This window comes from Daldinia caldariorum, assembly GCF_022478825.1.
Source record: "Daldinia caldariorum strain CBS 122874 unplaced genomic scaffold F4812scaffold_12, whole genome shotgun sequence".
Classification (NCBI taxonomy): Eukaryota; Fungi; Ascomycota; class Sordariomycetes; order Xylariales; family Hypoxylaceae; genus Daldinia; species Daldinia caldariorum.
Window position 1 is genome coordinate 1,105,408 of NW_025953048.1, and position 27,505 is coordinate 1,132,912.

At 48.2% G+C, this 27,505-nt stretch overlaps 8 protein-coding genes across 8 annotated transcripts; 2 read left to right on the forward strand and 6 right to left on the reverse strand.

Annotated features, from left to right (window-relative positions):
* Positions 1-28: 28 nt before the first annotated feature.
* On the reverse strand, positions 29-893 carry F4812DRAFT_460852 (hemerythrin HHE cation binding domain-containing protein; the record flags this gene model as incomplete). Its single annotated transcript, XM_047937767.1, has 2 exons — positions 29-382; positions 471-893. 2 exons carry the CDS (start codon positions 891-893, stop codon positions 29-31), a joined length of 777 nt encoding a protein of 258 aa, XP_047788898.1.
* Positions 894-1,488: 595 nt separating this feature from the next.
* On the reverse strand, positions 1,489-2,925 carry F4812DRAFT_85797 (carbohydrate-binding module family 20 protein). Its single transcript, XM_047939499.1, has 2 exons — positions 2,673-2,925; positions 1,489-2,603 (listed from the first exon to the last, which is right to left on the reverse strand). The coding sequence occupies exons 1-2, from the start codon at positions 2,772-2,774 to the stop codon at positions 1,545-1,547; spliced, it is 1,161 nt and encodes a 386-aa protein (XP_047788899.1). The 5' UTR covers positions 2,775-2,925; the 3' UTR covers positions 1,489-1,544.
* Positions 2,926-3,627: 702 nt separating this feature from the next.
* F4812DRAFT_465811 (S-adenosyl-L-methionine-dependent methyltransferase) lies at positions 3,628-5,907 on the reverse strand (the record flags this gene model as incomplete). Its single annotated transcript, XM_047938489.1, has 4 exons — positions 3,628-4,243; positions 4,310-5,247; positions 5,302-5,347; positions 5,440-5,907. 4 exons carry the CDS (start codon positions 5,905-5,907, stop codon positions 4,130-4,132), a joined length of 1,566 nt encoding a protein of 521 aa, XP_047788900.1. The 3' UTR covers positions 3,628-4,129.
* A 4,628-nt stretch (positions 5,908-10,535) lies between these two features.
* On the reverse strand, positions 10,536-12,216 carry F4812DRAFT_465815 (S-adenosyl-L-methionine-dependent methyltransferase). Its single transcript, XM_047938490.1, has 3 exons — positions 11,361-12,216; positions 11,098-11,302; positions 10,536-11,022 (listed from the first exon to the last, which is right to left on the reverse strand). The coding sequence occupies exons 1-3, from the start codon at positions 12,190-12,192 to the stop codon at positions 10,560-10,562; spliced, it is 1,500 nt and encodes a 499-aa protein (XP_047788901.1). The 5' UTR covers positions 12,193-12,216; the 3' UTR covers positions 10,536-10,559.
* Positions 12,217-14,198: 1,982 nt separating this feature from the next.
* On the forward strand, positions 14,199-15,727 carry F4812DRAFT_434801 (uncharacterized protein). Its single transcript, XM_047934726.1, has one exon. The coding sequence runs from the start codon at positions 14,295-14,297 to the stop codon at positions 15,696-15,698; it is 1,404 nt and encodes a 467-aa protein (XP_047788902.1). The 5' UTR covers positions 14,199-14,294; the 3' UTR covers positions 15,699-15,727.
* A 239-nt stretch (positions 15,728-15,966) lies between these two features.
* F4812DRAFT_465817 (uncharacterized protein) lies at positions 15,967-18,954 on the reverse strand (the record flags this gene model as incomplete). Its single annotated transcript, XM_047938491.1, has 2 exons — positions 15,967-17,262; positions 17,325-18,954. 2 exons carry the CDS (start codon positions 18,952-18,954, stop codon positions 16,394-16,396), a joined length of 2,499 nt encoding a protein of 832 aa, XP_047788903.1. The 3' UTR covers positions 15,967-16,393.
* A 2,217-nt stretch (positions 18,955-21,171) lies between these two features.
* Positions 21,172-24,975, forward strand: F4812DRAFT_85841 (glycoside hydrolase family 35 protein). Its single transcript, XM_047939500.1, has 9 exons — positions 21,172-21,815; positions 21,868-21,983; positions 22,032-22,278; positions 22,337-22,369; positions 22,418-22,513; positions 22,570-22,704; positions 22,754-22,822; positions 22,881-23,481; positions 23,534-24,975. The coding sequence occupies exons 1-9, from the start codon at positions 21,348-21,350 to the stop codon at positions 24,826-24,828; spliced, it is 3,060 nt and encodes a 1,019-aa protein (XP_047788904.1). The 5' UTR covers positions 21,172-21,347; the 3' UTR covers positions 24,829-24,975.
* Positions 24,976-27,079, reverse strand: F4812DRAFT_85913 (putative secretory lipase). Its single transcript, XM_047939501.1, has 2 exons — positions 27,052-27,079; positions 24,976-26,931 (listed from the first exon to the last, which is right to left on the reverse strand). Exon 2 carries the CDS (start codon positions 26,593-26,595, stop codon positions 25,123-25,125), a length of 1,473 nt encoding a protein of 490 aa, XP_047788905.1. The 5' UTR covers positions 26,596-26,931; positions 27,052-27,079; the 3' UTR covers positions 24,976-25,122.
* Positions 27,080-27,505: the final 426 nt, after the last annotated feature.

The following is a 27,505-nucleotide window of genomic DNA, read 5'->3' on the forward strand; positions in this document are numbered from 1 at the left end:
TAGCCATACGATCTTAGGCGCCCATACTTTATCTCGCAGGTCGACCAGAAGGGGGTCTTGGTCCGAGCTCGTCGGGCCATGCGCGAAACATATCACGAAGCTTGTCAAATGGCGCTGTCATGAGGCCGACTACATTCTCGTATGGTGGCCTATTTGGTGTGCTTGGGTGGCTACGCGTTGGCGTGAAGGATTTCCTCGTCTCGAACTTCTCAGCCAAGTCTTTCGACCTTGACGGCAGTAGTGCCTCTTCCAGTTTAACCAGGTCATGTTCCTCCTCTTTTTTGATATGCACCTTGAGGTCTTTCATTAGCGCCTCGAGGGTTGGAATGAAATCTTTGTCAGCAGGGGTCATGTTCTGGAATTTATACAGTGCTTCTTTGGTCTAGATAGGGAGAAATTGTTAGTGAATCTTTTTCGACGGAACATTTGACGAAGCCAAGATGACTAGTATAAAAAGGCGTCATACATACCGCTTGATGCTCTGCTCGATCCTTCTCAGCCATCTCTTTCCCATTGTTGACACCTGTTTCAATCGAAGGATACACGACTAACTCCTCCGCTATGGTATGTCTCGATAGCTCCCAGACAAAAGCGTTTTGGTATCGTCGCTGCGTATCACGATCGCTTGCATTGATAATCTTGTCAAAATATTTCTCGATTTGTCGGTGATCGTGACGGATCACCGCCGAAATGCTGTCTGCCTGACTAAGAGTCTGGTTTGGATCCTTTGGGGAACGGTTGTCTGTAGTCATGTGCGATTTCGACCCCATCAAGCTACTCGAGACAATCGTATCGGGATACGGACGTACGAAAGCGACCGAAGCTGTTGATGTAGATGATTGCCAGGCATTGACGCTCTTGAGCCGTGCGAGTCGAAGCGATTGGCGTAACATCGTGAGAGAATTTGAGCGGTCAATTTATCGTTACTCTCTACCGTAAAATGCTAAGGGACATATCCGCGACAGCTGAGAATCCATGAAGGTTGGTGACCGATATTACTCACGCCCATAGGTACCTAACTTATCATCGCGTCAAGGATTTTGACGAATGATGGTCGTCCCCGTCATTAAGACGTATTTGAAACTTCCAGTTCGATCCATTGAAGCGCGATGACGAACAGCGGCAGTCAACAGTTCGCAACATGGAAAATTGTCATAACAGGTACCTAACCTAGGTACCTACCTACCTAGATAGGAGGTAAGTAAATAATTAACGGTATCGCGTAGATAAGGGGAAGAGGTTATGATGATGATGAATCATAGACCGCGAAAGGGGATTGACTACAATCTCTGTTATGTGAATTAGTACCTAAAGTAACCTCCAACCACCCCACGATTCAAATAACACCGAATATGTAATTATGAAGCACGGAGATAACTGCATTCAGGGGGGAAAATGTCAGCAAAGGAAAATAGTTTTATCAATTTTATAAGAATTAACCTCCTCATCATCGCATTCCATCATCATATGTACCAAAGAATATATATACCTATATATGTATATCCATAATCGGAAAGAATAAAATAAATGTACAGAATTTTATTTTAGCGCCAAGTTCCCTCGACAGTAGTGGCTGTCGATCCGCACGAGTTCGGCACGGTGTACGAGCGGTTCGGGTCACTCTCCCATGAGACCGCCCCGTTGCTCGACACCTTGACGAACTTATACTCGAACTTGCGGCCCGGTGCGAGGCTCAAGGTGAGCGTCCACAGGGGCTTCGCGGCGGTGTACTGGGCTGCCGACAGTGCCGGCGCAGCCGCGACATCCCAGTTGCCGAGCTCGGGGATGGAGCCCACAAGTTTAATTGTTTCCCCGTACGTTGTTACGACGGCCTGGTTGAATGTCAGCGCTACTTTACTTACGGTGGCGGTACACGTGGTGCTTGTTGTAGGGGCCGCGGACGAACTGGTGGCTGTGGATCGCCTGGTCGTAGTCGATGCGGAACCGCCGTCGGCAATAGCAATGTCCGCGCACGACAGGTACACCTGAGGCGTCTGGAAAGAGTTCCACTTGAACGAGAGCAGCGTGTGGTTGGACACGTAGTCTGGGATCTTGATCTTCTTGGTAACTGTGTAGCCACCTGCGATGGTCGTGAAGCATGAGTTCAGCGCAGCCTTGTCGACACCCTGGCACTTGGTCTGGTCGCCGTTGTCGAATCCGTTGCAAGTGAACCAGTCGTTTCGGTAGCACGCCTGGCCCTGCTGACAGTCGGGGTTATATCCGCAGTCCTGGCCATCAACGTCAGTGCAAGGGAGGAGACCCTTCTCGAAGCAGTCCTCGGCCGCCTGCTTCTCCTCCTCGGTGGGGAGATAGTTGGGGTCGAGGAACTTGTCAACAATAGCCTGGTCCTGGCAAATTCGATAGGCGAACATTCCGCCGTGGTCGCCGTTGTGGTCGACGCACCACTGAACATCGACAACATCTCCCGGAGAGTACGTGGCGACGATCTTGTTTCCCCAGTCCGCTGAGGGCTGGTTGTAGTCGAAGCTCACACGGGCGTTGTATCCACAAGGTCCGGAGCGGCCCACCTTTGCCACATCGACATCCGGCCAGGCTGTGACCGGCTCGAGAATGGTGCATTCCGGGCAAGTATCCTTTCCAGACTATGCATATCGAAGACAATGAATCAGTCTCGTTGTAACCCCAAAGCTTATCATGGGAAATAGACCTACCTCCGATCCTTGGCGAGTACGGCTGGTGGGGATAGTCAAGTACCCGTGACCGTGAACGAGGGTGATGAGGCCGGAGCCAGCTAGCGCAGTGATAGCTTTCATCTTGAAGTGTCCCAAAGATTGAACTGATGTGAAGTCTCAAGAGTGATAAGAAGTCAAGGAACGAAGCTGAAGATGGTAATCTTGTGGTTGCCGATGCTCATGAAATCAACTTTACAGCTCGTCGATTTGATGATATATATATATATACTCGTCGACACGATACCCTCGGCGGCTGTAACGCGGCATAAACCTGAGTAGGACCGAAATTTTGAATGGGAACGGCGGAGGAAGCCATTGCTAATATCGTGGCGCTCGACGATATACCGCCGAGGTCATCTCCAACTTGCCCGCCTTCGCTGCTACGCTATAGTTATCCACTGGGACGATATCTAGAGTGTGGGGAAGCAACCCCGGATTATAATACTGATTTAATGCATGAGCCCAGGCTATATGTAGAATTCGCTCTGGGGCGAAGACCATCCTGGGTCCTGGGTCCTGGGTCAGTTCCTTCGGATAGGAAACTCCACAATTACAGGGCATGTTTGATCTGGGGTCAATTGGAGTCGCTTGGAGTCACTTGGAGAGCCCACCAAGCATTTCATCGTTCGATAGCCCTGGTGCAAGGCCCAAATCTATTTGAGCCGGTCCGAGAAAGCGCCGGATCACACTTTTCTATGGTTGGCTCTCTGACCGGCGGCTCTTATGTTATTGTCGATCATTTGATCGCATTGCCAGCATTAAGCCCCATCGGCTTCCGAGTATGTGAACGAATCACCAGCTGGGAACTCCGCTGACACACTCCGCCGTATTTATTAAGCCCCTTAATAGATGAGTTATACCTAGGTAGGTACCTAGGTTCTCTAAGGATCTGTGACAACTTCATTAAGTTAGCAAGTAATCGACCGAATTGCTATCTTAAAACACAAAGAAACGGGGAGAGGCGGGACGATCTGAGGCGGAGCTAAACATCCCCAGGAAAGCACATATTTTTGCAATGCCGATATTATTAACAGACTCGCGTATGGCGCCCCTTAACCATACATTCTTCGTTCCCTGTGACATCATAATCGTGAAGGGTTTGTCCGAATTAACCTCCTTTTTCTCCTATTCGTTTCGTGTTCCTGCGTTCAGGCGCAAACGGTCAAGGGGTCAGGTATCAAGCTCAAAAAATCCAGCAAAGAAAAAAAAACGAAAAAAAGCAGAAGCAGAACTCATGAACTTTTCCTCCGGCTATGCAATCAACAGGAGGGGCATTCTCTACCCAGCGCATCACTATCGTTGCCTTATGCACAGTGGTCTTTTCCGCCGTAACGACTCTCTAAGTAACACTTGCTTGCAGACTTAGCCACCCGACCGCCCACACCTCGAGATGAGCAGCCCACGTATCTTGACGGTTTTCCCTGCCCATACCGCTTCTACGTAAGTGTAAGGTCGGAAAGGTTCTTTGTCACTGCTGTCTGGTCAACCTCATCCGGCTTCCACACTGCCTCGATGATGCTCATGCGGCAACCCTTCGGTCTGGTGACACTCTTCGAGAATTGAGTTAGTATGCTAAGTTAAGTCTTTGGTTTTAAAGGGGATGAGGAGATACTTACTTTGAACACGAATCCGTCTCCAGCTATTTTGAATAGCTGTCTGAAATCCTCCTCCCCACGCTCCTGCGCGTTCAGCAAGCTCAACATGACAAGGTCCATGCTTCTGATCAGACGTTCATCCCAAGGGTTCTCCATACCAGGCTCTCGGAGGCAGTGGTCGTTGATGATGATTCGTGCGCCAGGCTTCAGGGCTGGGATTAGGTTGCGGAGGATCTGGACGGCGTAGGGTGTCGAGTAATTGTGCATGATCCATCGGAAGAAGTACACATCGGCGCCGCGGACGGGCTGCTCCTTGAAGAAGTCGTGCGCCTGGAATTGGATGCGCTTAGTGATCTTAGCATCTGCGCAGATGGGCTTCGGCGCGCTCTCGACGGTGCTGGGGAGGTCCTGTACCACGAACTTGATGTTGTTGTACACCTTGGCTAGATGCACATCGACGAAGCCATGACTACCTCCTACATCGACCATAGTTCCACCGCGGGCGTTCACATCTGTTAGGTCGCAGCCTTCCGATAGGTACCACAGTTCGTATCCTTCGCCTCCTGTAAGGCTACTCATAGCCTGTGCCATGCGACTGGCGCGCTTGGGGTCCTTTCCGATCGTGACGAACATAGGCTCCAGGTTTACTGTGTTGAAGGCGAAGTTGAAGCCAGTGCGGGTAAGGCTTGTCGCTTCGGGATATGCTTTCAGGGCATTGATTACCTGCGCGGATGCAGGGTAGACGCCCTCTGTATTGAATATCACCCAGGATTGCAATTCCTGGTCCTCGGCTAGAAGTTTTGATGCAGCCGTATGCGCAATTACGCCGGGCTTCAATTCCTGAAATACGTGGTTCGTCATAGCATGTCGTAGCACGCGGGCAAGGTTGATCGGGTCAAGAGGCGTTTTGGCTTGGAGCTCTGAGAGCGTGATGGAACCGTCAAGGGGCACAAGTGCCGCTGTAATATATTGTCAGCATTTCACGCATGAATATATGGTTATAGCCAACATACGGATCCCAAAATAGTTGAGAAGCTGTAGGCTCTGGGTGTTCATGAACTATTTCGGTAGGTCAGTTAATGATATATATCTTAGCGATGTATATTTTTATTAAGAGATTGCAGGCAGTAGGGACCCGGAGAGGAACTTACGTCCCAAGCCATCCATCGAACCGACTCTCGGGGACCAACCATGAGATCATGTAGCTCTTGGGTGGCCTGAATGACCTCTCGTCGGCTTCGGGAAATGTCTTCTGGCATGAAAGAAAAGTCGCCGGGCGCATGCGCATCAAAGCTTGGAGTTGCTAGGCCGTTGACTTTAAAGTAAGCCTCTACTTTCTCTGTCTCGGAGGTGATTTTCTGCGCGAGCGCAATCATCTTCGACGACGCCATCGTTGAGGGAGTATTGTTTTTCCTTTGGGAATTTGCAATTCGGGAATTGTTGTTGTTGTAGGTAGGTTCTTCTCTCTGGAGCTTCTGCTTATGGCGTTTATTTTCTGGTAAACTAGGTGGCAGGTCGACTGTGTGCCTAACGGTCTGTCTTTTGGGCTCTTCATTTGGAGAGGTTGCCATGGGCGGCGAAGTTTGGTGGAGCCAGGCAGCCAATTTACGTCTGACCATTTTGGCTCCCAGGTGATAACAACGACGATAACACTTGTGATAATAAATCCTGCCTAGGTCCCTAAACCCCCCAAAAGTTGCAACGATAATAAAGTAGACCGCCAACGTGAACGTAATTACATATAATAACAAGTATAAGACATGGAACAATGATAGACTTAACTAACAGGAAAAGAAAGAAACAGATTATGCACAGCCAAGAATACGCAATGCTGTATTATTGGCAATATAGATCGGGTAGATATGAAAACTTAGAAAGTGAACTTGAGCCACACAGAGCAGGAACGTTTAGTCTTTTATAAACTCAGGGGTCATTATAAGCCAGCAACGTGGTGTTGATGTTGTGTAAATGAACCCCAGAGCTTTATGTATCTTGGAAGAGGGAGACAGACCGGGGTCATCAATATTGTATTACTTCTGAGAGGTGCTTATTACCCGGGACAAGTCGGTGCCAGGATTCGAAGACCTTAGGTGAACGAAATCAAACCAAAAGATCCATACACCCTGCTAGCAAGAAAGTCAGTATTCTCATTGATTTGAGTTTATTCTCTTCCTGAAGTCCTCCGTTCATTCCCCTTGCACAATTTCCACGAACGGTCTTCCTCTTTTCAGATACAGCACATGTATCGGCTTCGACCGAAGCCCCGCAGTGAGGGAGTCAATATGCTGGATGCTGCATACCTAAGTAGGAGCCTTTTAACCTCCTCCCTTTTTTATGAAGTGGTTAACTCGGCCGTTGGCTAAGTTGGCAAGAGGAAGCGCTACCTATAGACGGAATTATGCCACCAAGGTTCAAGGTTTGGCGTTTGATATAGTGTCTTCCCCAACCAATATGAGCTTCTACCTGGAATAGATATATGTCTTGGAACGACTGGTCACAATTAACATAAGACAATTTCAGGGATCTTCCGGACCAGGAGACTGGTTGACAGCTACCGGTGACTTGGTCTTGGGTCCAAGAGGCGTTCGCTTGTGGTGTGTGACACAGCAGACATGTGAAAAAGAACCGTGATTTCCATTCAGTTCCGGTACAAGCAACCGGAGAGACGAGGGCGAGAGAATCTGTGCGCGCGTGTATTGTCTCTGTAGTGGTAAAAAAGATTGGAGGAATCCGTCGAGCGAGGTAGGATCGCGAGAGACACGCAGCGCCTAGGCGGCGATTACTTTTCTTCTAAATTTGTATAACACGACGTGTCTTAGGCTATAGGGACCCAATGACTCGGTTCCCAACAACTAGAACGATCGGAATCCCGACGACCTGGAAAGCGTCAGGGAAACTAGGTCCAATTGCAGATTTCGTTATGTAACTACCCTTCCTGGATGGTTGTGTGTGTTGTTTAGCCGTCGTGCGGACCTGCTGTGGGCAGTTGAGCTGCAGTTATCCTTTTCTTGCCCGGGTGTCTGCACCGCAGTGGGCTGTAACCCCTGTACGTTTGTGAGCCTGTCCAGATTTGTGTGTTGCTTCTACCTAGTTTACTTGCAGTTGACGATGCTTAATATTAGGTTTCTTAAAGCCACTTGGGTATCTATGCAGTTTCCAATGAATATCTGACGCCGATTGCTCATGAGCGAAGACAGTAAAGCCGTCTAGACGGGTAGTTCATTTTGTGGGTTCTATCCCCCTACACCTTGTCCCAGAGCCCAAGATAATTCTGATGGGCTTATGAACGTCCTATAGAATTAACTCTTGCTAAGTTTATATAGATAAATTCGTATGCACCTTAGAATAGGTACGTATTAGCTGCCCGCAGTACTGTTTTCATTGAACCATACTGTCGAAGAAGATGCACGTTACCTAGGTAGTCATTTTCACATGGGTTTGAAGTATGTTGGTCCCTAGTTGACAATAATCAGACTGGTAATGGCATGTATGAAGTTGAACTAGGGAAAGGAACATTAGATATCTTAACTTGGAGAACATCAACACGGTTAGTCCTGGATTGCCTTGCCTGGTGACCAAAGCAGCACCGGTGCCGCGATTTCAAATCCTAGGGGAGCTGTGTATATCCAAGCACGGCAATGAGAGGTGACATGTAGGTATACTTACTAAGCTAGAACTGAAATAACGGTTCTTTATCGGTTAGATCTCATCGGGGAAGTTGAAAACTTACCTAAGGTAGCTTAGATACCTCTCATAGGCTTTACTCATAACGCCTATGGGACGTAACTAGATACATACCTCATACTTCAGACTCACAAGCCTAGGAAATATGTATCTCAGACCATAAGACTCCGAACTCTTAAAGGCAAATATAAGTCATAGTATTATGTTCAAAAAGCCATGTGAAGAGTCCTCGGCATGTCCTAGGGTGTATATATACTCGACTGACCCTGAAAGGTGCCAACTACGTCACCAACGGCAACATATTTCATGCAACTACCTGACTGGCGCATTATTCAGCGACATCTGAATTCCATACCGAACAAGACCGGCGTCTCTGAGTATCCTATGTTGATATCACAACAAGCCGTAAAGTAACCTGACGTTGCGGCAACTTCGCTGCAGCCAGATGTCTACTCTCACCATAAGGAGCGTATGGTAAGAGAATAATTGGACTACCTGCCTAATCACTCAATATAGCCTTAATTAAATTCTCTAGTTCGTTTAGCTAAGTAATAGAAATTATCGTGTAAGTTGCCCCTTACATGTAAAATGCAATGAACCCCGGGACGCAAAACCGCCTTCATATATGAAACGAGAAAACGAACTATTAAAACGAGCTATTATTTACTTGTAACGAACCCAAAGCTGTTACAACCAACCGCATTCTAAATTGATGGTAGATATATTGTGATCTTTTACCTAACCATTGTTTTGGCATTCTATTGCAGCACCGCCTGAGCGTATATTAAGTGGCTCACCAATTGCAAAGCTTCTACCTCAGGAGGTATTATCAATGTAAAGTAATCAAGACAATAAAACCTCTCTTATCAAAGGCCACCGCACTATTAAGCCCTTGGAAAACGATTTGTCAAGTACCTTATATGGTCTATTGCAAAAAAAAAGGGGGGTATGGTATACGAGTGGCGCTGGCGCCGGTTCTCTGATTGGGTGCTATGGGAGGCCGTTAGGATTTGTCACGCCTACAATGCAGCCACTGACAGTTGTTCCCCTCGCCAGTCAAGATTCCCCTTCTAGCAGAATGCGAGTTATGTGTGCCAAGAGATAGCACACGCTGTACCCGTAGAACTTTAGCACCTCCAAACTATCACCAGGTCTGCTGTTCGCAGATGAGTCGCACAGCAGATACCAGCGCTACTACCACCTCGTAGCTATGCCGTGGAATATTTTTCAAGACCCAACAGCCATGGGACATGAGCTGGATGGCCTGGAAAGCTGAAAGAATTGAGAATGTCGCTCCATCATCTGGATTTTTGGTAACTTTCTTATCCACGTTCTACGGCCAATTCGGGCTCATATTCCCGTGTCCCGCCCGGTTTTACTAGGGGAGAGGAGGGCCGGAAGGCGTTGAAGCATGTTTGCTCCCCCTTTTCCCATGTTGCCGTTTGCAAAATCCACGTCATATTTATTCGCGTTCTATCGTCAATAGCGGCAACTGTGCGTATGTGCGCGGTTACTTGCCTGACGTGACAGCGGCCGTTGCTGCACGGGGCTCGTTTTGGGGGTTAGGAACGCTCACTGTGTACTTGTGTATGGGGTTGGTGATGTTATCGGCGATTCTGGATCTGGATAGGCGAATGCCACTGGGCTTGGGGGTACCTACATTTACACGCGGTGACGAATCATCATTCGGAGCTTCGAGGCGTGGCTTTTGATTGCTTCGGGAGTATGGCTACCTCTCGAGCAATCCCGTTGCTGTCCGTACCCAGCCAGAAATTATAAGCAAACAAAAGGGATTCCTGAAGATTTTGCGATATATGGTCGGGGTGGGGGAAGTAAGAACTTAATCGGAGTGAAATATGATATAATGTTAGTGATAAAGTGTGGTGAGAGAGAGGAACGTTTCATTCCCCGTGTGTATGTCGCGCGTGTGCAGACTGAAAATGGAGAGAAGATCGTTTGACAGGTTTCCGACGCCATCGGGTGTTACCCCTGGTAGGCACATATGATAATATGTAGCTTGCATCGCATGTGATAAAAATATTAATATATACTGTTTTTAGAAGCAAGCCAAATGTATAGGTCTTGTCACTCTTAAGCGCTTTCTCTCCTTAGATATTTCATTGTGTGGCATTAAGTATAATAATATGGTGACGCTAATATTGTCATATCATTTCAAATCATCTTGCTTGCTACCTAGTCGGCTTTTCTTCTTGTCTGATACCCCTTTCTTTAAGATAGCTGACAGCTCCTTCGTAGTACTTTGAGAGCTGTGAACAACATTTACGATAGCTACATGCAAGAATGTCGTGAATAACACAAGCGGACAGCATGTATACAGTATATGAAAGATGTTTCCTATTCCGGCTATGGACCATGCTATCCTCCAATGATAATAGCTCCTGCGAGCAAGGGTGGTCAGACGTCTAAAATGAGCTAAGCTACGTAGTATCGGTTGATACCGTCGTCAATCTCAATATCCAATATCCTCCCCCTCTTCCTCCCAATTACATTCGCGTTTGGGGTTTCGCTATGCGAGTCTCCTATCTCCCAACTACCTTATTCGGGAGAACAGTACCTAGTACTCTGGTCACTGGCTTCCGGGTTTCTGGCCGTAAACGCAGACCAGTGGCATGTACAACAGCAATGAGTTGTCATGATACCCCTTCCGCACAGAAATTAGGAAGGCCTCGACCTGCTCTCTTCTCCATTGAAGGCCTCTAGTCATCGGTCCGAGTGCTATGGCTTGAATTCCATCCAGAAGGATCGTCTTCCAATATAGTCCTACGCTCTTTAGGATCTTGTTTTTCGGCCACGTGCCTATGGGTACGTGGAAGACGCGTTCAGTTACGTTGACATATCCGCACTGTCGCATCAAAGCCGCTATCCGACCTTCATCCGAAAATCTGAAGTTAACACCGAGACTCTCAAGTCCCTCGTCCACGTATTTCCAGTATTGGGCGACCGGGTGGTCCTCTTCCAGGGTATTGTTACTGCTCATGGGGAAATGATAGATTTCTTGTAGCTCCAACCAGCCGCCGGGTTTCAAATGTCTGAGCACATAGCAACTTAGCTTCGATTCGTGATTCAAAACGAGAATTTATCATGCTTGAGACAGAAGAACTCACTCGTAGGCAGTCTTTAGCAATTGGTCCCAGTCCTTTATAGCCATGATTGTATGTCGAGAATGTATATAGTCGAAGTGATTTAGCGGATGCAGCCACTCGCTTTCCACGTCGTCGACCATGAATCGGACATTAGGCGGTACCCATTGCGGTTGAATGGGACTCAGGTCGACACCAAGAATGTTTGCGCTAGGATACGCATCGCCCACTTGACAGGTCAGTACCAAAATAGTTGAACAGTCACGCCATAGGAGAGGACGGCTTACTCTCGATCGCCCAGATTCCAGTACCTGTTCCCACATCAAGTATCTCATGTGGATTGTCTCCAATGGGCGCAAAGTGTAGCTCTTGACATAACAACTTTACCATAGCATGCTTCATATCCTCCCGCTCCTGTTCAACATCGTCATTTGGGAAGTTGTATCGGCCTTCCCTAAACTTGTGGTATCTCCTACCGTTTTCAAAGGAAAAATCCCATATGCTTGAAGATACCGAGGTAGATACCGTTGTTGCTGAATCTGATTCGTATCCGGCATCGGTAGTGGATTCATTAACTAGAACGGTGGCTCTGGCCTCGACTTGCTCTCCTGGTTCGGCACTGCCTTCTAGCTGCTGGACATCGTCGAATAAGCCCTGCGTATCTACATACGCATCATTCCCACCTTGTGATGCCATAGGCGATACTTGCGGCGTCCGTACGGTGTAGACATCTGCATCGAAATACTCATTCGCTGTATGGAGTGGTGAGTGCTTTTCAGCATCATGAGGCCTTGGAGGTGCTAATTGCAAACTATAGTTTAATTTTATCGGAGATCCATCGGATTTAGCCGGGCAGGTCGGAGGCGGACAGAGATACTCAGTAGAAGAATCTTGAGGGAATATATTATTACCGCTGCTAAGAGGAGTTCCTCCCGCAGTGCTAATACCACGGGGACCAGGCGAGATAGTCGGTGTAGTACTTTTGTCGTCCTCCTGGGCTTGGGCCGATGAGAAACCTTTGGATGTATAAGGAGATATGCTCGGATTAAGATGGGTGTAGGCTTGATATTGAAGCTTTGGAGAAACAAGAACAGTTGGGCCACGACCGATGTCTGCCATGATCGACGAAGATGCAATTAGATGTCTGAATAGATTGAGACTTGTCGTTATATGTCATGAGTCAGGTGATGGATAGTGATCTGAGACATCCAAGCAGCCATGCGTGTATGCATCTGGTCCTGAAGTTATCGGACTGGCTTGATTAACTTTATTGAAAAGAAAATGGAGAGACACCCTGGGTTTTCCATTGGCGCCGACAGGCCACAGAAGTCGTATCACAAGGTGAATGGCAGATAGAAGACAATTATTCTAGTGTGGCTATCAAAGAGATTGGTAGCATCAAGTACGGCTGCCCGCATGAGCACTAGAAGTGGTGAATACCTACCTCCTACCTAAGGTAGCCTGGGTGACAAAGGTACCCGCGTAATGAGGATTGCAATACCGATACACGGCAGCTCGCCTGGAGAGGTCAATCGGCTGATGAATGCGCACGATGAGGGATAAGCAGGATATCTTGAATGACAAGTATTTAAGAAGAGTTTACGTTGATATTTACCTCTGTTAACATCTGGCTCGAAAACGAAGGAATTAGTTACTAAAACAGCTACGAAAATATAAAAAAAAATTGATAACATGTCTAAAGGTTTGCTATGATATCTGTGTAAGATAGGTAGTGTGTATTGCTACTTTTAGGTATGACTTTCGTAGATGTAGATACATACAGGTAATATTCATCCCCGATTTGTCCTATCAGCCAGGGGTCAGGGGTTCGGATAGACGACTCAACTGGGTTCGAGTAACTCCTAACACAGCACTGCGGCTTTCTGATCGGGTCTATACGTAGTTCGCCTTGAAAAGAGGCCGTCCTTGATTCGAAGAATGTATATGATAAATTTGTGACGAAATGATCCCTATTGGGGAATACTAATGTCGTTCCCAGACGGTTATTTTCGGTTCCTAATAGTGATTGGTCCTTATACTTGGTGATTCGGGTTTTGTGTTCAGTTTCGTCCGTAAGAAGACAGGAATTAGGCGATTGAGAGAGTGATATCACGAGCCGCGGCTCGCAGTTTGCTACAAACTGAAACAGACAGTTGATGGAACAGGTAAATACAGGAACGTAGGGCAAGTAATTGGCTACGATGGGCTATGGTGGGCAACTGCATATATTTCTCCGAGATGACAACATCCCAAAACATTTTGCCCCTTCAGGGACTCAGAAACTATCCAATGAGTGGTTATCTCTCCGGCACCATACAGCCGTAGTCCACGAAATCTCGTGCTCTGTCATCATGATTAATTACATGCCGCGTTGAACATAGCGGAGGTAAGTTCGGGCATAATGCGAACTCTCCTTGGCAGTTTGTAGCTCTGGACAGTTTGGCCGACTGAGAAGATAAGGTCGGAATTAGTAGGAACTAACTCGGATCTCTAAAAATGCCTGCGTCGCAGTTGATCTATTATTCTGACGAACCTACGATGAACACGTCTTAAGGTATCTTAGAAATTACTAAAACCTATCGTCTGAGAACTTTTAAGTCTATTATTATGAAGAATCATTATAGAAACCTGCTGCCCTACATTCCAGGTACCTATTTCTCCGTTGCGTTACAATCCTTTCCCAACGTGAGCACCCAAGGCCAAGGGACTGGCCCTTTATGAAACAGGGTCTAACGGTCGAATATGTACCTACCTGGTATACACATATATCTTTATAGGTTTCGAGGTGAAGGAGATATGGTAAATGATAATTCTATATTAGTGAAGCGTACACGCACGGACTCACTTAAACAAGTACTAGGTACTCTTTGTGAAAAATGAAGCTTGGTGGCACAATTCCTTTTCGCCTCGTCGATAACGTTTCTCATGCATGGCCATGGCCATCGCCGCCTCACGCCGGACTCGGCCGTTCCATTTTATATATTGACATTAGAGTAAGGGGGAGGAGAGGCGGGCCTTTTCTCCAAAATAGGAGAAGAGCTACCCTGCAAAAAAGCCCCTGATGTGCGGGGAATCCCTGAATAATAGGTCCAGGCCCCAACGCCATCTCGGTAGGTCGGGTTACTATTTACAACATACAACACACACTAGTTATTTACAAATTACAACATATTAATGGATTAATCAACAAACCCCCCAAGGAGTGTAACTCCAACGGATAAATGCCACCAAGCAGGACCTTTACGTACTGCGAAGGTGCACCGTCATGGAACCCGACGACATACGTGGCTGACGCGGCGCTACACGAGCACGTCGAAGCACTCCTCTCTAACGACGATTTCCAATCCGCTATCATCGCCTCATTCTCGCTACCACACCCCCGTCGCGATTCCTACGTCTACCACGCCATCGTTAGCGTTACCCTAGCCGAAGTCCAACATATCGTCTCCCTCGGACGTCAGAACGCTTTCCACGCCTGGTACTTCGAGCCCAAGCCCCCCAGCGAAGACGGCGGCGATGAGGAGAAATCCGAGCAGACCCCTTCCAGGGCGAAATTAAGAGCTCTCCCGCCACCCCCGCGCCCGGATATCGACGCCTACCTCTCCATCTTCGACCCCGCCACTTCGACCCCCGCCGCCCTCAAGACTTTCCTCTCCAACGCGAAGAAGGGCAGCCTGCGCGCCGAGATCGCCGGCTACCTGAATTCGAAGCGGTACCTGCACCCGGCGCTCGCGTCGCAGCTCACCATCCCGAAGCAGAACAAGAGCAAGAACAAAAGCGGCAGTAACAGTAACAACAATGTCCCGCCGAACCACTACCTATCGTTCCTAAGCTGGAGCTGCCGCAACCTCGAATGGGCCGGCCCCAGCCCCTCCTCCACCCTGGCGGGCAATCGCTCGCACCACGTCTTGCCCGTGCTCATGCATCACTTCGGATGCGCCTGCCCCAGCCACGAGGCGCTCTCGATCCTGCGCTCGCTCGCCGCGGGCCGCGAGGTCCTGGACCTCGGGTCCGGCGGCGGCTACTGGAGCTTCATGCTGCGGCAGTACGGCGTCCGCGCCGTGCCCGTGGACAGCGCCCAGAGCGCCTGGCGCGCGAGCTGGGTGTCCGACACCGTGATCGCCGACGGCGCCGAGTGGCTGCGCAAGCGCCGCCGCGGCAAGAACAAGAACAATAACAACAACAAAAATAACAAAAGCAAAAATAAAACAGCAACCGACATAGACCCCGACGAAGCCGTCCTCCTCCTCGTCTACCCCATCGTCGGGGGCGCCCTCGCCGGCGGCGAGGAAGGCGACTTCACGCGGAGCATGATGGACGCGTACGTGGGGGACACGCTCGCCGTGGTCGGGACGCAGAACCACAACGGGTACACGGGGTTCCGAGGCATGAGCATGGACGAGTACGTGGAGCGGGAGCGGGCGGGCGAGGGCTGGGTCAAGGTCGTGCAGATCGCGCTGCCGAGCTTCCCGGGCAAGGACGAGGCGCTCTTCGTCTTCCAGCGCGGTGCCAGGGCTCCACATACCTCCTCCTGTATCGGTGATACTGACGAGGCCGGTAGGGCGGACAATGGTAGTAGTGGTAGTAGTAGTAGTAGTAGAAACAGAAATAAAGACACTACGTGACCATAAATAGTCTCCTACGGAGCTCAAGGATTAAGTTGACGTTGTTATACCTTATTCGTTTCTCCCGAGGTGTCTTTGAGGATCCATTCCCAGCGGAAAAGAACAGAACTGGCTACCTCCCTCTTACTACTAGCTATCTCCCTAAGCTTTGCAATTGATAGCGATGTGATAGCCTTCAATTCTCTAAGGCAACGGGGCTTGAAGTAAAACAGAAAATCATTCGTATTAAAGTCAACGAGGTCCCATAGCGAGACCCAGGAAAATTCTTCCCATATCGTTTGCTTTGGGCTACCTTTAGGAGGTCTTTAAGGTGCTAAATATCGCCTCAATGTTCAGCGAATATAATCAAGGCATTCTGGTAAAAGCCTTCCTCCTCCCTTTTTGGCTATGAAAGCCAAATAATAGCAAATTATTATTACACTTAGCTTATGATGCTACCACAATGGGTACCTAGTAATAGGTAATATCCTTTTATGCCTAAACAGCAAAGCATAAAGGCTAGTATAGGCAACCTATTTCCTTGCCTCCTCCTGTCGTAAATGTGGCTCAGCAACACTATGTCGTGTTACCGCAAGCAGCTTGTGATCAGTTAGAATATCATCACCCCGAAATGCTGACTCCGCAACACTACAATGTCACCCCCCCCCACTTTCAAAGATGTGATTCTGAAAGTGAGATAAGACATAACAATCACATCACCAATCGGGTTCGGATTCAGCTTCGGGTTCAGCTTCCTTAACATCTCTATGCTGTAAGCCACGAAGATGGGGCGGGATCCATCTGTTAGTTTGCTCCTTCTCCTTGTCTTCTTTCTGCATAATTGGTTGGGTGCGTGAAGATGGTGTAGCTTTATTCGATGAATTGGAGAGACTTGGCCATCTTGGACAGCCCTTGATCGTCTTGCCCAACTCCTCAGAGGCACGTTGAGTATGGAATCTCGTATTGGGCTGCTCGACTGCCTTATTCAAAGGACCTCGGAGATGAGGGGGCAGTTGATTGTCAGGGCTGCGGACTTGTTGCGCGGGAAGTGGCCAGGGTGTGTTCTCGCGACCATGGACACTGGAGGTAACCTGGTGGATAGAAGGCGACGCAGCCTGGGCATGCTTTTCAGGCTCATAGGTATTGTTCTTAGGCTTCGTCCCCTTTTCGCGAGCTAGATTTTCCATGAATGTCAATAAACTCTGAGTCTCTGCCATCTTCGCCTTGATTTTCACGAGTTGGTTTTCGGGGGCCTCCAAAAGCTCCATAACCAGGCTGTCTCTTTCTCGGATCAGTCGCTGAAGTGCTAGCTGGGTATCGACATCGGGGAGTAATTCCTTCATCTCCGAAGGGAGGTTGGCGGAGAGGGAATCTAGTCGCATACTAACTTTAGATAGGGGACGCAGGACCAAGTCCGAAGTTTTTCCAGGTGAATCGACTGCGTCTGAATTCTCCTCGGGGGGTATAAAATGACTTCTGGGACGAATAGACAAGTCGATTGAGCTCAACCAAGCACTGCATGCATTATGCATTTCGAAGTCCTTAAGGAGTAACTCAGTTTGGCGTCCTTTTATCTCTTTGAAAACTATATGTTTGTTAGCAGCAATCAGCAGTGGTGGTACCTTGATACCAGGTAGGTATACTTACAATCAACGACACGCTTCACTGTTGTCTGAGGGGATTGAGAACGAAATAAAGTGTAGTTGTTTATGGCAGCTGCCAAGTAGGAGACAGGAACTTCCAACCGTCTCTGAATCACGCTGAGTGAATTCGGGTTGACACCAGGAGGAACATTTACTCCAGGAATGTGCATGCTGATATATCCAAACAGACGATTAACAGCCAGGTGTGTAGCATCAGTCGACTCCATTATCCATCTCGGCTCGTCCCAATCTCTGCATCGTTCTTCGTACGGCTTCGGAATTCCGAAATACCTTAAAGTCATGTCAGCAACTACGGCCGACGTAGCACGATGTTCCATGATGTTGAAAATTTCGTGGCATTCCCTATAATCGGGATAGCCATTTTCAAGGAACATGTGGAAGGCGGCTCTAGCGCTTCGACCAAAAGGCAGTGCCCAGTATCCGGGCCAAGCAGAGAACGAGTCGTTCACGAGGTGTTTGATGTGCCGTTCCTGCGACGCCTTGTTGCCTCCGAATGCGCCTCCGAGAAACTCAAGTCGCTGCTCCTTCATCGTGGCTGCGGCGGATACTCCAAGCTTTTCCCATTTCTGTTTGAAGTAGCTTAATGGCTTGTGCTTACGGGAGCCAACCAGCTTCTGCCAGTCATCACCATGTACCTCAAAATTGAAGGAGTGATTTCTATTCCCAGCTGACAATCGACCTGCGAGAGCATTATGAATTGATATTTTGAAGGCCTCAATGGCAATATGCTGCCGCTCTGAAAGTCTAACGGGTCCCGGGTATAAACCATCCTTCTCCACTTTGCCAAGCTGATCCCAGTCAATAAAGGGGCATGACCAGCTTAGAAAGTGGTCAACCAGATCCTTTGCGAATGTGGCACCAAACTGTCTTGCGAGGAATTCCGTGCTATCGGCACGCAGCTTTCTAGTCGGTGGCCGACAAAAGGAGGGATTGACTAGCCAGCCCGCAGAAAACAGAGCAGGGGTAATGACGATGGCCTCAATTTGCTCTCCAAGTATTTCACGCATTTTCCCACTTGTGACTCGGATTCTGGGATTCGTCTCTCCGAAGAAAACATCCTGTTCTAATGTGGTAAGACCACAAATAACAATGATTAAAGGAAGACCCTTCCCCCTGGCGATTATAGACTTGTTTGCAAGGGTTGTGAGGAAATCATCCATGAGCTTTTCGGCGGACGGCTCAATTTTGATGTCATCGTCTCGTTTCTGGCTAATTCCGTTACGGTCAGTGTATAAGGAAGGGGCGGCGGCCACATCGACCAAGCGACGGTCTTTGCCATGGGCGTAGTCGTCGGGGTTGTCCTTTACAATACCGGCAATGTCACATTGGGAAAGCCAGGTCTGGGCTCTCGAATGCGTTTCGCCGCAAAGGAGAGCCTTGAAGGCCAAGAAGTCAGCGATGTGCCAGCCGAGGTCATGTTTGCCTGCGCGGTCGTGGGGCACAGCACAGAGACCAACAACTCCGGAGTCGGGACTGATGTCCGGGATAGTATGCGTAACGAACGAGGCATCGAGAACCTTATTAGTAACATTAGTACCAGCCGGGATGAAAGCCGGAGCTGACGGTGTCAGAGGTCTGCTAGTGGACCCAGTAGTCCATTTTGCAGAAGACATCGTAATGGGCTGAATGGCCAGATGACGTCAAGACACCGTAGTAAGTCTATTTCGAGAGCAAGAGTTAGTATAAACTCATCTATATAGGCAAGCCTGATGGAAATATGATCAAAGGATACGACGAGACAAGGGGGAAAGCTGGGGAAGTAGAGGTGTCAGTTAGGAAGGGTACCTTTCCTGCCTGACGAAAATAGAGAGAGGTTGGTCAGCTTTAACGAAGTACCTAGGTAGATATAGAGGGTACAGTCTCAGTTAATGGTGCTAGGCAGCATACAGGAGTGGCTAAAGTGAGTTGCTCAATGAATTTGGTCATCGGGAAAGGAAAGTGGTTGGCTTGTATAAAGCTTCCCACATAAGGTCAAATCAAAGAATTATTTAAAATAGGGTACCGGTGATAAAGTGTGATAGGGATGGGCTAAGGAAGAGGAATGTCACAGAGGGACGAGAGAGAGAGAGAGTGTGTGTGTATGTGTATGTTTGTAGAGGGTAAGCAGAAGCTTTTTCATTACCTCAGGTACTCGCGAACGCATTGGGATAGCGCGTGGGCGATATAAAAATAAAACAAGGAAAGGCAGGGACAACTTACTGCTTCTTTTGAAGAAAATATCGAGATGAAGTGCGGATAGGGACGGTTGGTTAAAGCGGAAGATGCTGCGGAAACTCAAGCTACCTTGCTTGGTGTTTGATGGATATGTGGAAAGTAGACGTAGTAGGAGGGTCTGCTCCAGGAGAGAAGGAAAAGATTTCGGGGGAGCTCTGAAATATGTTTGGGAAATGGTTGCCGCGGTTTCTTGTACTGTCGCCTTCCCTTTCAATTTTGTTGTTAGCAAACTGCAGCGGGTTACAATCTTATGTATGTACCATGTAGATACACAAGTCGTACCTATGTTAGGTAAGTCTTACAGTGGTAGGAAGTACTTACCCAAAAGCTAGTAGGATGGATTACCTGAAGAGGGAATGGAGGATGCTTAGGGTTTAGTAGGGGTCCAAATTATGAGGATTGTATGTTTTGCATAGGTTAGGTAGGTGCGAATGCCGGTGCTATATATTAATAGTAGGCATTGGACTGCCTGAAATGCCTGCAGTTACGAATAGCCTTGATTAGGGTGCTAAGATAAATAAACAGTGGAAATTCTGGAGGCTCCGCTGAGTTCCAGCAAGTTCCGAGTTCACGACTCCACGCCTGTGGCAGCAGCTACCAAGGAAGGGGTGGCTGGCTATATGCATCCCAAAATCTTTTCGTAGGGGCTGGGGAACTGGCATTATCCCCATATCTTACCCAGGGGAGGGTTTCTTTTACAGCATATAAGGGGCCATATGTTGATGAGCAAAACGAGTCTATAGGTTACCTGATTTGGCAGTGTTTCTGCACGTCTTTCAGGAGATGCCCATGATGTCCACTCCTATCCCTTTGGGCCTTAAATTCACTTGTACCTTGCTAGTTGGTTCTATTTCGGTATCATTTCAATTTGTCGGTATGATGAATCAAGTCGGCTTATTATAGCGGGCTTTGGAATCATGTTGTCGTATCTCTTAGTCCTATCCTTTGCAGTTACTGTACGTACGGTATTGAATCTTGAATCAAAGGAGAACAATAACAATGCCTTCATCATGCAGGCTACTAGCAGGCAGGAGGTACCTAAAACATACCTCTAAATACTCTCTTACGTGTAGGTAATTTGCCTACTTCTTGTTAGTTGATGGTTAGTCGAGTTTACATTCGTGGGCGTGGACATAGTGTCAGTAGATCATTATCCCCTTGACTGACGTAACACTGCTTTCCCGCTTGTATTATATGCATTGCAGGGGATTAGCTGTCTTATGCAAGTTAAGGGGATAACTTTGGAGATATTATTTGGATTTGAAATCATCATCATTTGACCTTTATTACATGTTGTCTAGGAAGTCCCGACAGACCTGTTGGATGGATACCTAGTACAGCGAAGGCAACATATTAAGGTGGATAACGTTGTCTTTGAATTGAATCCAGGCAACTCCATGAGTGACGGTACGAGAGTGTTCTAGGTTCAGTATAAATTGGCAATTAGGTTAGGTTAGGTACCTCCTATACGTCCTTCAACTTTCCAGGAGCATTATCTAGTAAACGGCCATCAAAGGCTGTTAGTTCATGCACGTGATTGTTGAAAGAACGTAGGGGGCTCACGCATTGACGGGATCCTCCGGTTCGTCTAAATTCTGGCTGCAACACGCCTTAGACACGCTTGGATCCGCAGGGCCATCAATCATCCCTCCCCACCTCATCCGATCCTAATACTACCTAGGTCTCAAATAATATCAATAGGTACCTACCTGTTTAGGTTACATCTGTAGGCAGGCATATACCTACCTAATGGAATATCAAGGCTGGTTTTTTTCTTTTTCATTATTGTAGCATGTCATTCAAGGCACCTAGTATGGGATCGGAAAGTCTCTCCCGGACACCCTTTCCGAAATCTCAAACCAAAACTAGGCCGCGCATCATGTGGGTTTTTGGTATTTTAGCCATCGTACTCTGGGCCGTTCGGGGTTACGCTTGGGATGCTGGAGGAACACAAAAGAAAGTTGCTGAGGATGCCAAGACATCCTTGCAGGATATTGTCACTTGGGATAGTCATTCGTTATATGTGAAGGGAGAAAGAGTTATGATTATGAGCGGCGAATTTCATCCGTGGAGGCTTCCCGTCCCATCCTTATGGCTTGATATTTTCCAAAAAGTTAAGGCGTTGGGATTTAACTGCATCTCTTTTTACAGTAACTGGGCTCTTTTGGAAGGTAAACAAGGGAATTTCTCAGCACAAGGTGTATTTTCCTACGAGCCATTCTTCGAGGCTGCAACTCAAGCTGGCATCTATCTCATAGCAGTAAGTAACTATTTACCCTTACTTTTGAAGCGAGCTTTCTGAATAGAAAAAGCGACCAGGGCCTTATATAAATGCCGAGGTAAGCTTCGGTGGGTTTCCTGGATGGCTTCAACGCATCAAGGGGCAGCTAAGGACATCAGATAAGGACTCCTTGGCGGCTACGGACAAGTCAGCCTCAATACCACCATAGAACAACTTCTCAGCTGACTGAGATAGTTATATTTCCCAAATTGGCGCCATTATTGCGAAAGCCCAAATCACGAACGGTGGCCCTGTGATACTATATCAACCAGAGAATGAATATACAGTTGGCGTCTCTATCCCATTCCCCAACGGCAAATACATGCAATACGTGGAGGATCAGGCGCGGAACGCAGGAATTGTCGTACCTCTCATTAGCAACGATGCAGCGCCACTGGGCACTAACGCTCCTGGTACAGGGTTAGGTGCCGTGGATATCTACGTGAGCTGCATTGAACAAGTTTCCTTAAGTTTTAACCCCATTATCTAACATGCGATAGGGACACGATGCTTATCCAGTTATGTTTGACTGTGTAAGTGACTTCACGGATACAATATAACGTAGGCGCTGATAAATCTAGGGAAATCCTTCTACCTGGCCGCCATTGGCATTATCAGGAGTCTATCACCAGACGCACGAGTTGCAGAGTCCATCCACCCCTTTCTCACTCTTAGAGGTTGGTGCCGAAATTTACATGCGCTGTTGGTCTACCCTCACTAAATCCATCGCCAGTTCCAAGGCGGCGCCTACGACCCTTGGGGAGGACCGGGATTCAACAATTGTGCAGCGTTTATCAACCATGAATTCGAGCGCGTCTTCTTCAAGAACAATTTTGCCGCAGGGGCAACTATCCACAACATATACATGGCTAGCCGCAATCAGTTCTCTTCTCGCAACTCCGCTGACTTGTTGCTAGATTTTCGGGGGGACCAATTGGGGCAACATTGGACATCCGGGAGGGTATACATCCTACGACTATGGGGCGGTAAGTGGGAATTCCCCTATTCGGAAAATATTTAGACATTAATTCAGATCTTCCTCAGGCCATATCGGAAGATCGATCGCTTACGAGAGAGAAATACTCGGAATTGAAGCTACAGGCCCAATGGTTGAAAGTGTCGCCGGATTACCTGACTGCAGAGCCTGGGCCTGCTCTGGTGTGGACGTATGCTAACAACGCTGCCGTCACGGTAACTCGACTGGCTGGAAATAGTTCAGCTGGCAGTGGGTCATTCTTCGTCGTCCGTCATAGTGATTATACCAGCACTACTTCCGATAATTATACGATGAAGCTCCCAACATCACAAGGGGACATATCAGTTCCTGCGTTGTTTGATGACCTCACCCTCCATGGCAGAGATTCGAAGATCATAGTCACCGATTATGATGTTAAGGGGATTAAACTTCTATATTCTACTGCCGAAATCCTAACACACCAGAAATTCGGACACATGACTGTCCTTGTCGTGTATAGCGGAGCGAGTGAAATGAACGAGCTTGCCGTGCAAATTAAAAGCACCACTCCAGTTATATCGGATGATTCTGTAAAAGTGAACAGGACAAAGCAGCTTGTTACTTTAGCCTGGCCTACTCCAGAGACAAGGACTGTTGTTCAGATCGATAATTTTCACATTTATATTCTAGGTAGGGCGAAGCTTTCTATCCATATAATCAAAGCTAATGAGAACATGTCCAGATCGAAATTCAGCTTACAATTATTGGGTACCCGAGATCAACAAGTCCTCATCACTGATTGTCAGTGGGCCATATCTCGTCAGATCTGCCTCTTTCGACAATGGCGCGCTGTCACTATCTGCGGACTTTAATAGATCAACGGTGGTCGAAGTTGTCGGCGCCCCTCACAATACCGCCGTTCTCAAGATTAACGGAAAGGCGACCGAATTCAAGAAGGAGGAAGGAAGAATCGTAGCCAATGTTCCATTATCAGCTCCCTTGCTCGACATACCTGCTCTATCTAGGTTATCCTGGACATACATCGACTCCCTCCCGGAGATAAAAGCGTACTATGACGATTCCACTTGGTTGGCGGCAGATCATAAGTCAACGAATAATTCCTACCAGACTATGCATACGCCTACCTCACTCTTCGCTGGTGATTACGGTTTCAACGCTGGAGTGCTACTTTTCAGGGGCCATTTTACCGCCAAGGGTACCGAGAAGTCTTTTAAAATCAAGACCCAGGGTGGCACTGCCTACGGCCACTCAATCTGGCTCAACGACACCTTTCTAGGGTCATGGATCGGCAGCCCTAGTGCTTCGAACTACGAGGCAACCTATGAGCTTCCAAGTCTTGTGCTAGGAGCGCCGTACGTCTTCACAGTCGTAATTGACCACATGGGACTGGACGGCAATTACGTCCCCGGTATCGACACCGGTAAAGCGCCCCGCGGGATCCTCAGCTACCGCCTCTCCAGTTCGATATTCGATAGCACTCCTATAACGTGGAAACTCACTGGTAATCTCGGGGGCGAAGGCTACATCGATCACACCCGGGGTCCCCTGAATGAAGGCGGTCTCTATGCTGAACGACAGGGCTACCACCTTCCGCGGCCTCCTAATGAGGCCTTTACGCCAGGGCCACCGTTCTCAGCACCGAGAAAACCAGGGGTATTCTTCTATACAGCGCCGCTCTTGCTCGATCTTCCGTCCACTACATACGACATCCCGCTCTATTTTTCCTTCCGAAACGTCGCTGGTGGGGCCGTGCGCATCCAGCTATACGTGAACGGGTGGCAGTTCGGCAAGTACGTGGGGCATATCGGTCCTCAGACCCAATTCCCAGTTCCGGAGGGGATCCTGAACTATAACGGCGAGAATTGGATTGGGCTGGCAATATGGCGCATGGAAGAGAGCAGCGACGTGCCTGTGCTTGATTTTAGGCTCGAGGCTGGCGAGCCAGTTCTGACTGGGCGCGATCCTGTGATCTTGGTTGAGAGTCCGGCGTGGTCAAGGCGCCAGGGTGCTTATTGATCTTGGCAGTTTACTCAACTCTCAAGGTTTTGAAATTGTGCAGCGTGCTTTCTGTTAGGTAGTTGAATGTCATTCTTATTAAAGCATGCCATATTCTACGCTATACTACATCCTGCCTGGTGTTGAACTGGCTTCTGTTATCCTGTTGTTAGGAAGAAGTGGTACGCTTCTGTACTCAAGATCTATCTTGGCTTTAACATGCTCCTCAGGTAGCCCTGTAGGTTATTCGAATAATATGATGCATTTTTCAAAATGACCTAGCAGCCTAGATATTCATATTCCCGCCTTGCCTTTTCATAGTCCTAACGGTACTTGGTAGTTAAACTCCGGTAAACCAGCAAATTGAGGAAACGACTTTCCTGTAGCTTGGTAACGTTCCAACGGTAAGAAACTCTCCAGACTAGACTTGACGCAACCCGTCTTCTCTAGCGCTCGGCCCTCAAACCGATCTTCAATCCACTTGAGCCACGTCTGTCTCGTGGCGTCTAGAGTAGGCACATGCCACGTTCCATTCACAACCAAGTACTCTAGATCTCCCTCAGGGACGGCTTCGCACGTGGCCTGAACAGTCGTAGCCGTAGCATTTTCGGGGATATAGTAGTCCTCCGTCCCATGAATAACAAGTAGGGGCCCTTTGAAGGGTTTGCCACCCGCATTTGCTAGCTTGCCGTATGCATCGACATACCAGGTCTTGTCGTAGTCGTCCTGGATGATCTTATCGCCCGACAGGAAAAGCTGCGTCGAAACGGCAATCCCGCCCTCAACTTCCTGCAAGAGCTTCGTTCGCGCGATGCCCAGCGGGGTCAGCCACGCGCTAATATTGAAGTCTGGGAAAATACTGGGTAGTATCATGCCAATCCACGGTAATAGGTATTCAATTTGGCCGATAAACGCGTTTGTAGTAGGACTCGCGGCAATTGTACCGAGATACCCTTTCGCCAACCTCTTGAACTCGCCGTCACCTTTGGCCTCAAGCACTTCAGCGACACCCCACGCAACACCACCGCCCTGGCTATGGCCCATAACCACAAAACGTTCGTCCAGGACTTCGGGAAATGCTTCGAGGGATGCTTGTAAGGCATAGAGGGCGTCGTGCCCAGATGTTTGAGACATCAGATACTGGTGGGGGATGTCGCTGCCATCCCAGGACTTGTGAATACCAAGGCCAGCGTAGTCGGGCGCTACGACAGCATAACCTGCAAGGGCCAAGGCAAAGGGCCCGTCGTGGCCATACCAAAGCGCTCTGTGCGTCGAAGGGCCAGCCGAGGCGAAGAACCCCTCTGTACCGTGCGTCCAGACAACGGCAGGTGCTTTAGTGGATGCACTATAGTTTCCCGCTTGAAACCTCTTGGGCGTGAAGGGCCAAAGGATAAATGCTGAAGCTGGGACCACGGTTCCGTTGAGATTTGAGGTCGTATACAGGATACGCGAAAGCGCTGTGTTCGGAGGGATAACAAAATACGATGTGTTTGTGAATTCTTGGACCTTAAGAAGCGTACCTGGGACTGGGGTCCCAGAAAGTGGTGGGAGTTCGTAAAAGCTGTCTTCAGCAGGACCGCCGTTGGCGAGTTGGGAGCGGTCGAAGTTAATAGCAATATTGATGTTATTGGCTGCTGTTGAGGACAGGTTTGCAGATTCTATTTGCGAAGTCGATAGAGCAAAGCTAGAGTTGAAACCTGTCGACTGTTCAACATTCAACGGCGCTTGAGCCTCGACATGTGCCACTGTCAATAAGGCAGTGGCGAGCAAGGCCTTGATAGAACACATGTTAACTGATTCTCCTTAGGTCGATCCTGGCCTATTAGTTGTCCTTGATGTAGCACAGATTTTACTGCACAACTAAGTCGAAGTCACAGCTATATATATGTGAAAAGGAATATATTGGTCGGTCATAGTGGCTACCTGTGTGGATGTGTCTCCTATTGGGCCATGTGCCATACGGTTACTTATTCCGGTCATATCTTCGATGTCGTGGTAGAGAAGTAAAGGTGAGATTCCACGGAACTCCGTGGGAAACAAGTTAAGATAGAAGAGGTGCTGACGTGAAAGCACGGAATTTCGATGTTGGTGACAACGTTGGTGATATTACGGTGGGGATCATCTCTGATTATTCGAAGAGCGAAGTTAAGCTGTTAGCTTTTTCGGCTGACAAACCATCGAGTCAGGAGTCAGGGGTAAAGAATCTTTATAATCTAATATTGCTGATAAATGTTATATACCTGCCTAGGTCGAATTGATATACGCTATTAAAGCATACCCGGACTATAAGATGGAAATATGTTTTGCATGTGGTTAGATTTAGGCGACGTTTCTGAAGCACGCCCCCAACTATTGCAATCGAGGTAGTTGAAGATTCTATATGGAACGGAGAGATGGAAGGCACCTAGTTACAATTCGGAGAACATAAAAGCTAAATCTATGCTCAAAAGATTCATTCCGAAAAAAAAAAAAAAAATCAATCTAGAGCGGAAGCTGTCAATGTACGCAATGTCGGCGGAACACGGGCGCTCCGATATTCGTCTCGCATACCACAAGGCATAATGTGTGTTGTGAGAACGAGATCAAGGGTGTTACCGAACATTTTCCTAAACAAGGAGGGGGACATTTAAATGGTCTCAAAATAGTGGGAGCGCTGAGATGCGAGAGATGTGTAGAATCGCAATAGAATCGCAATAGA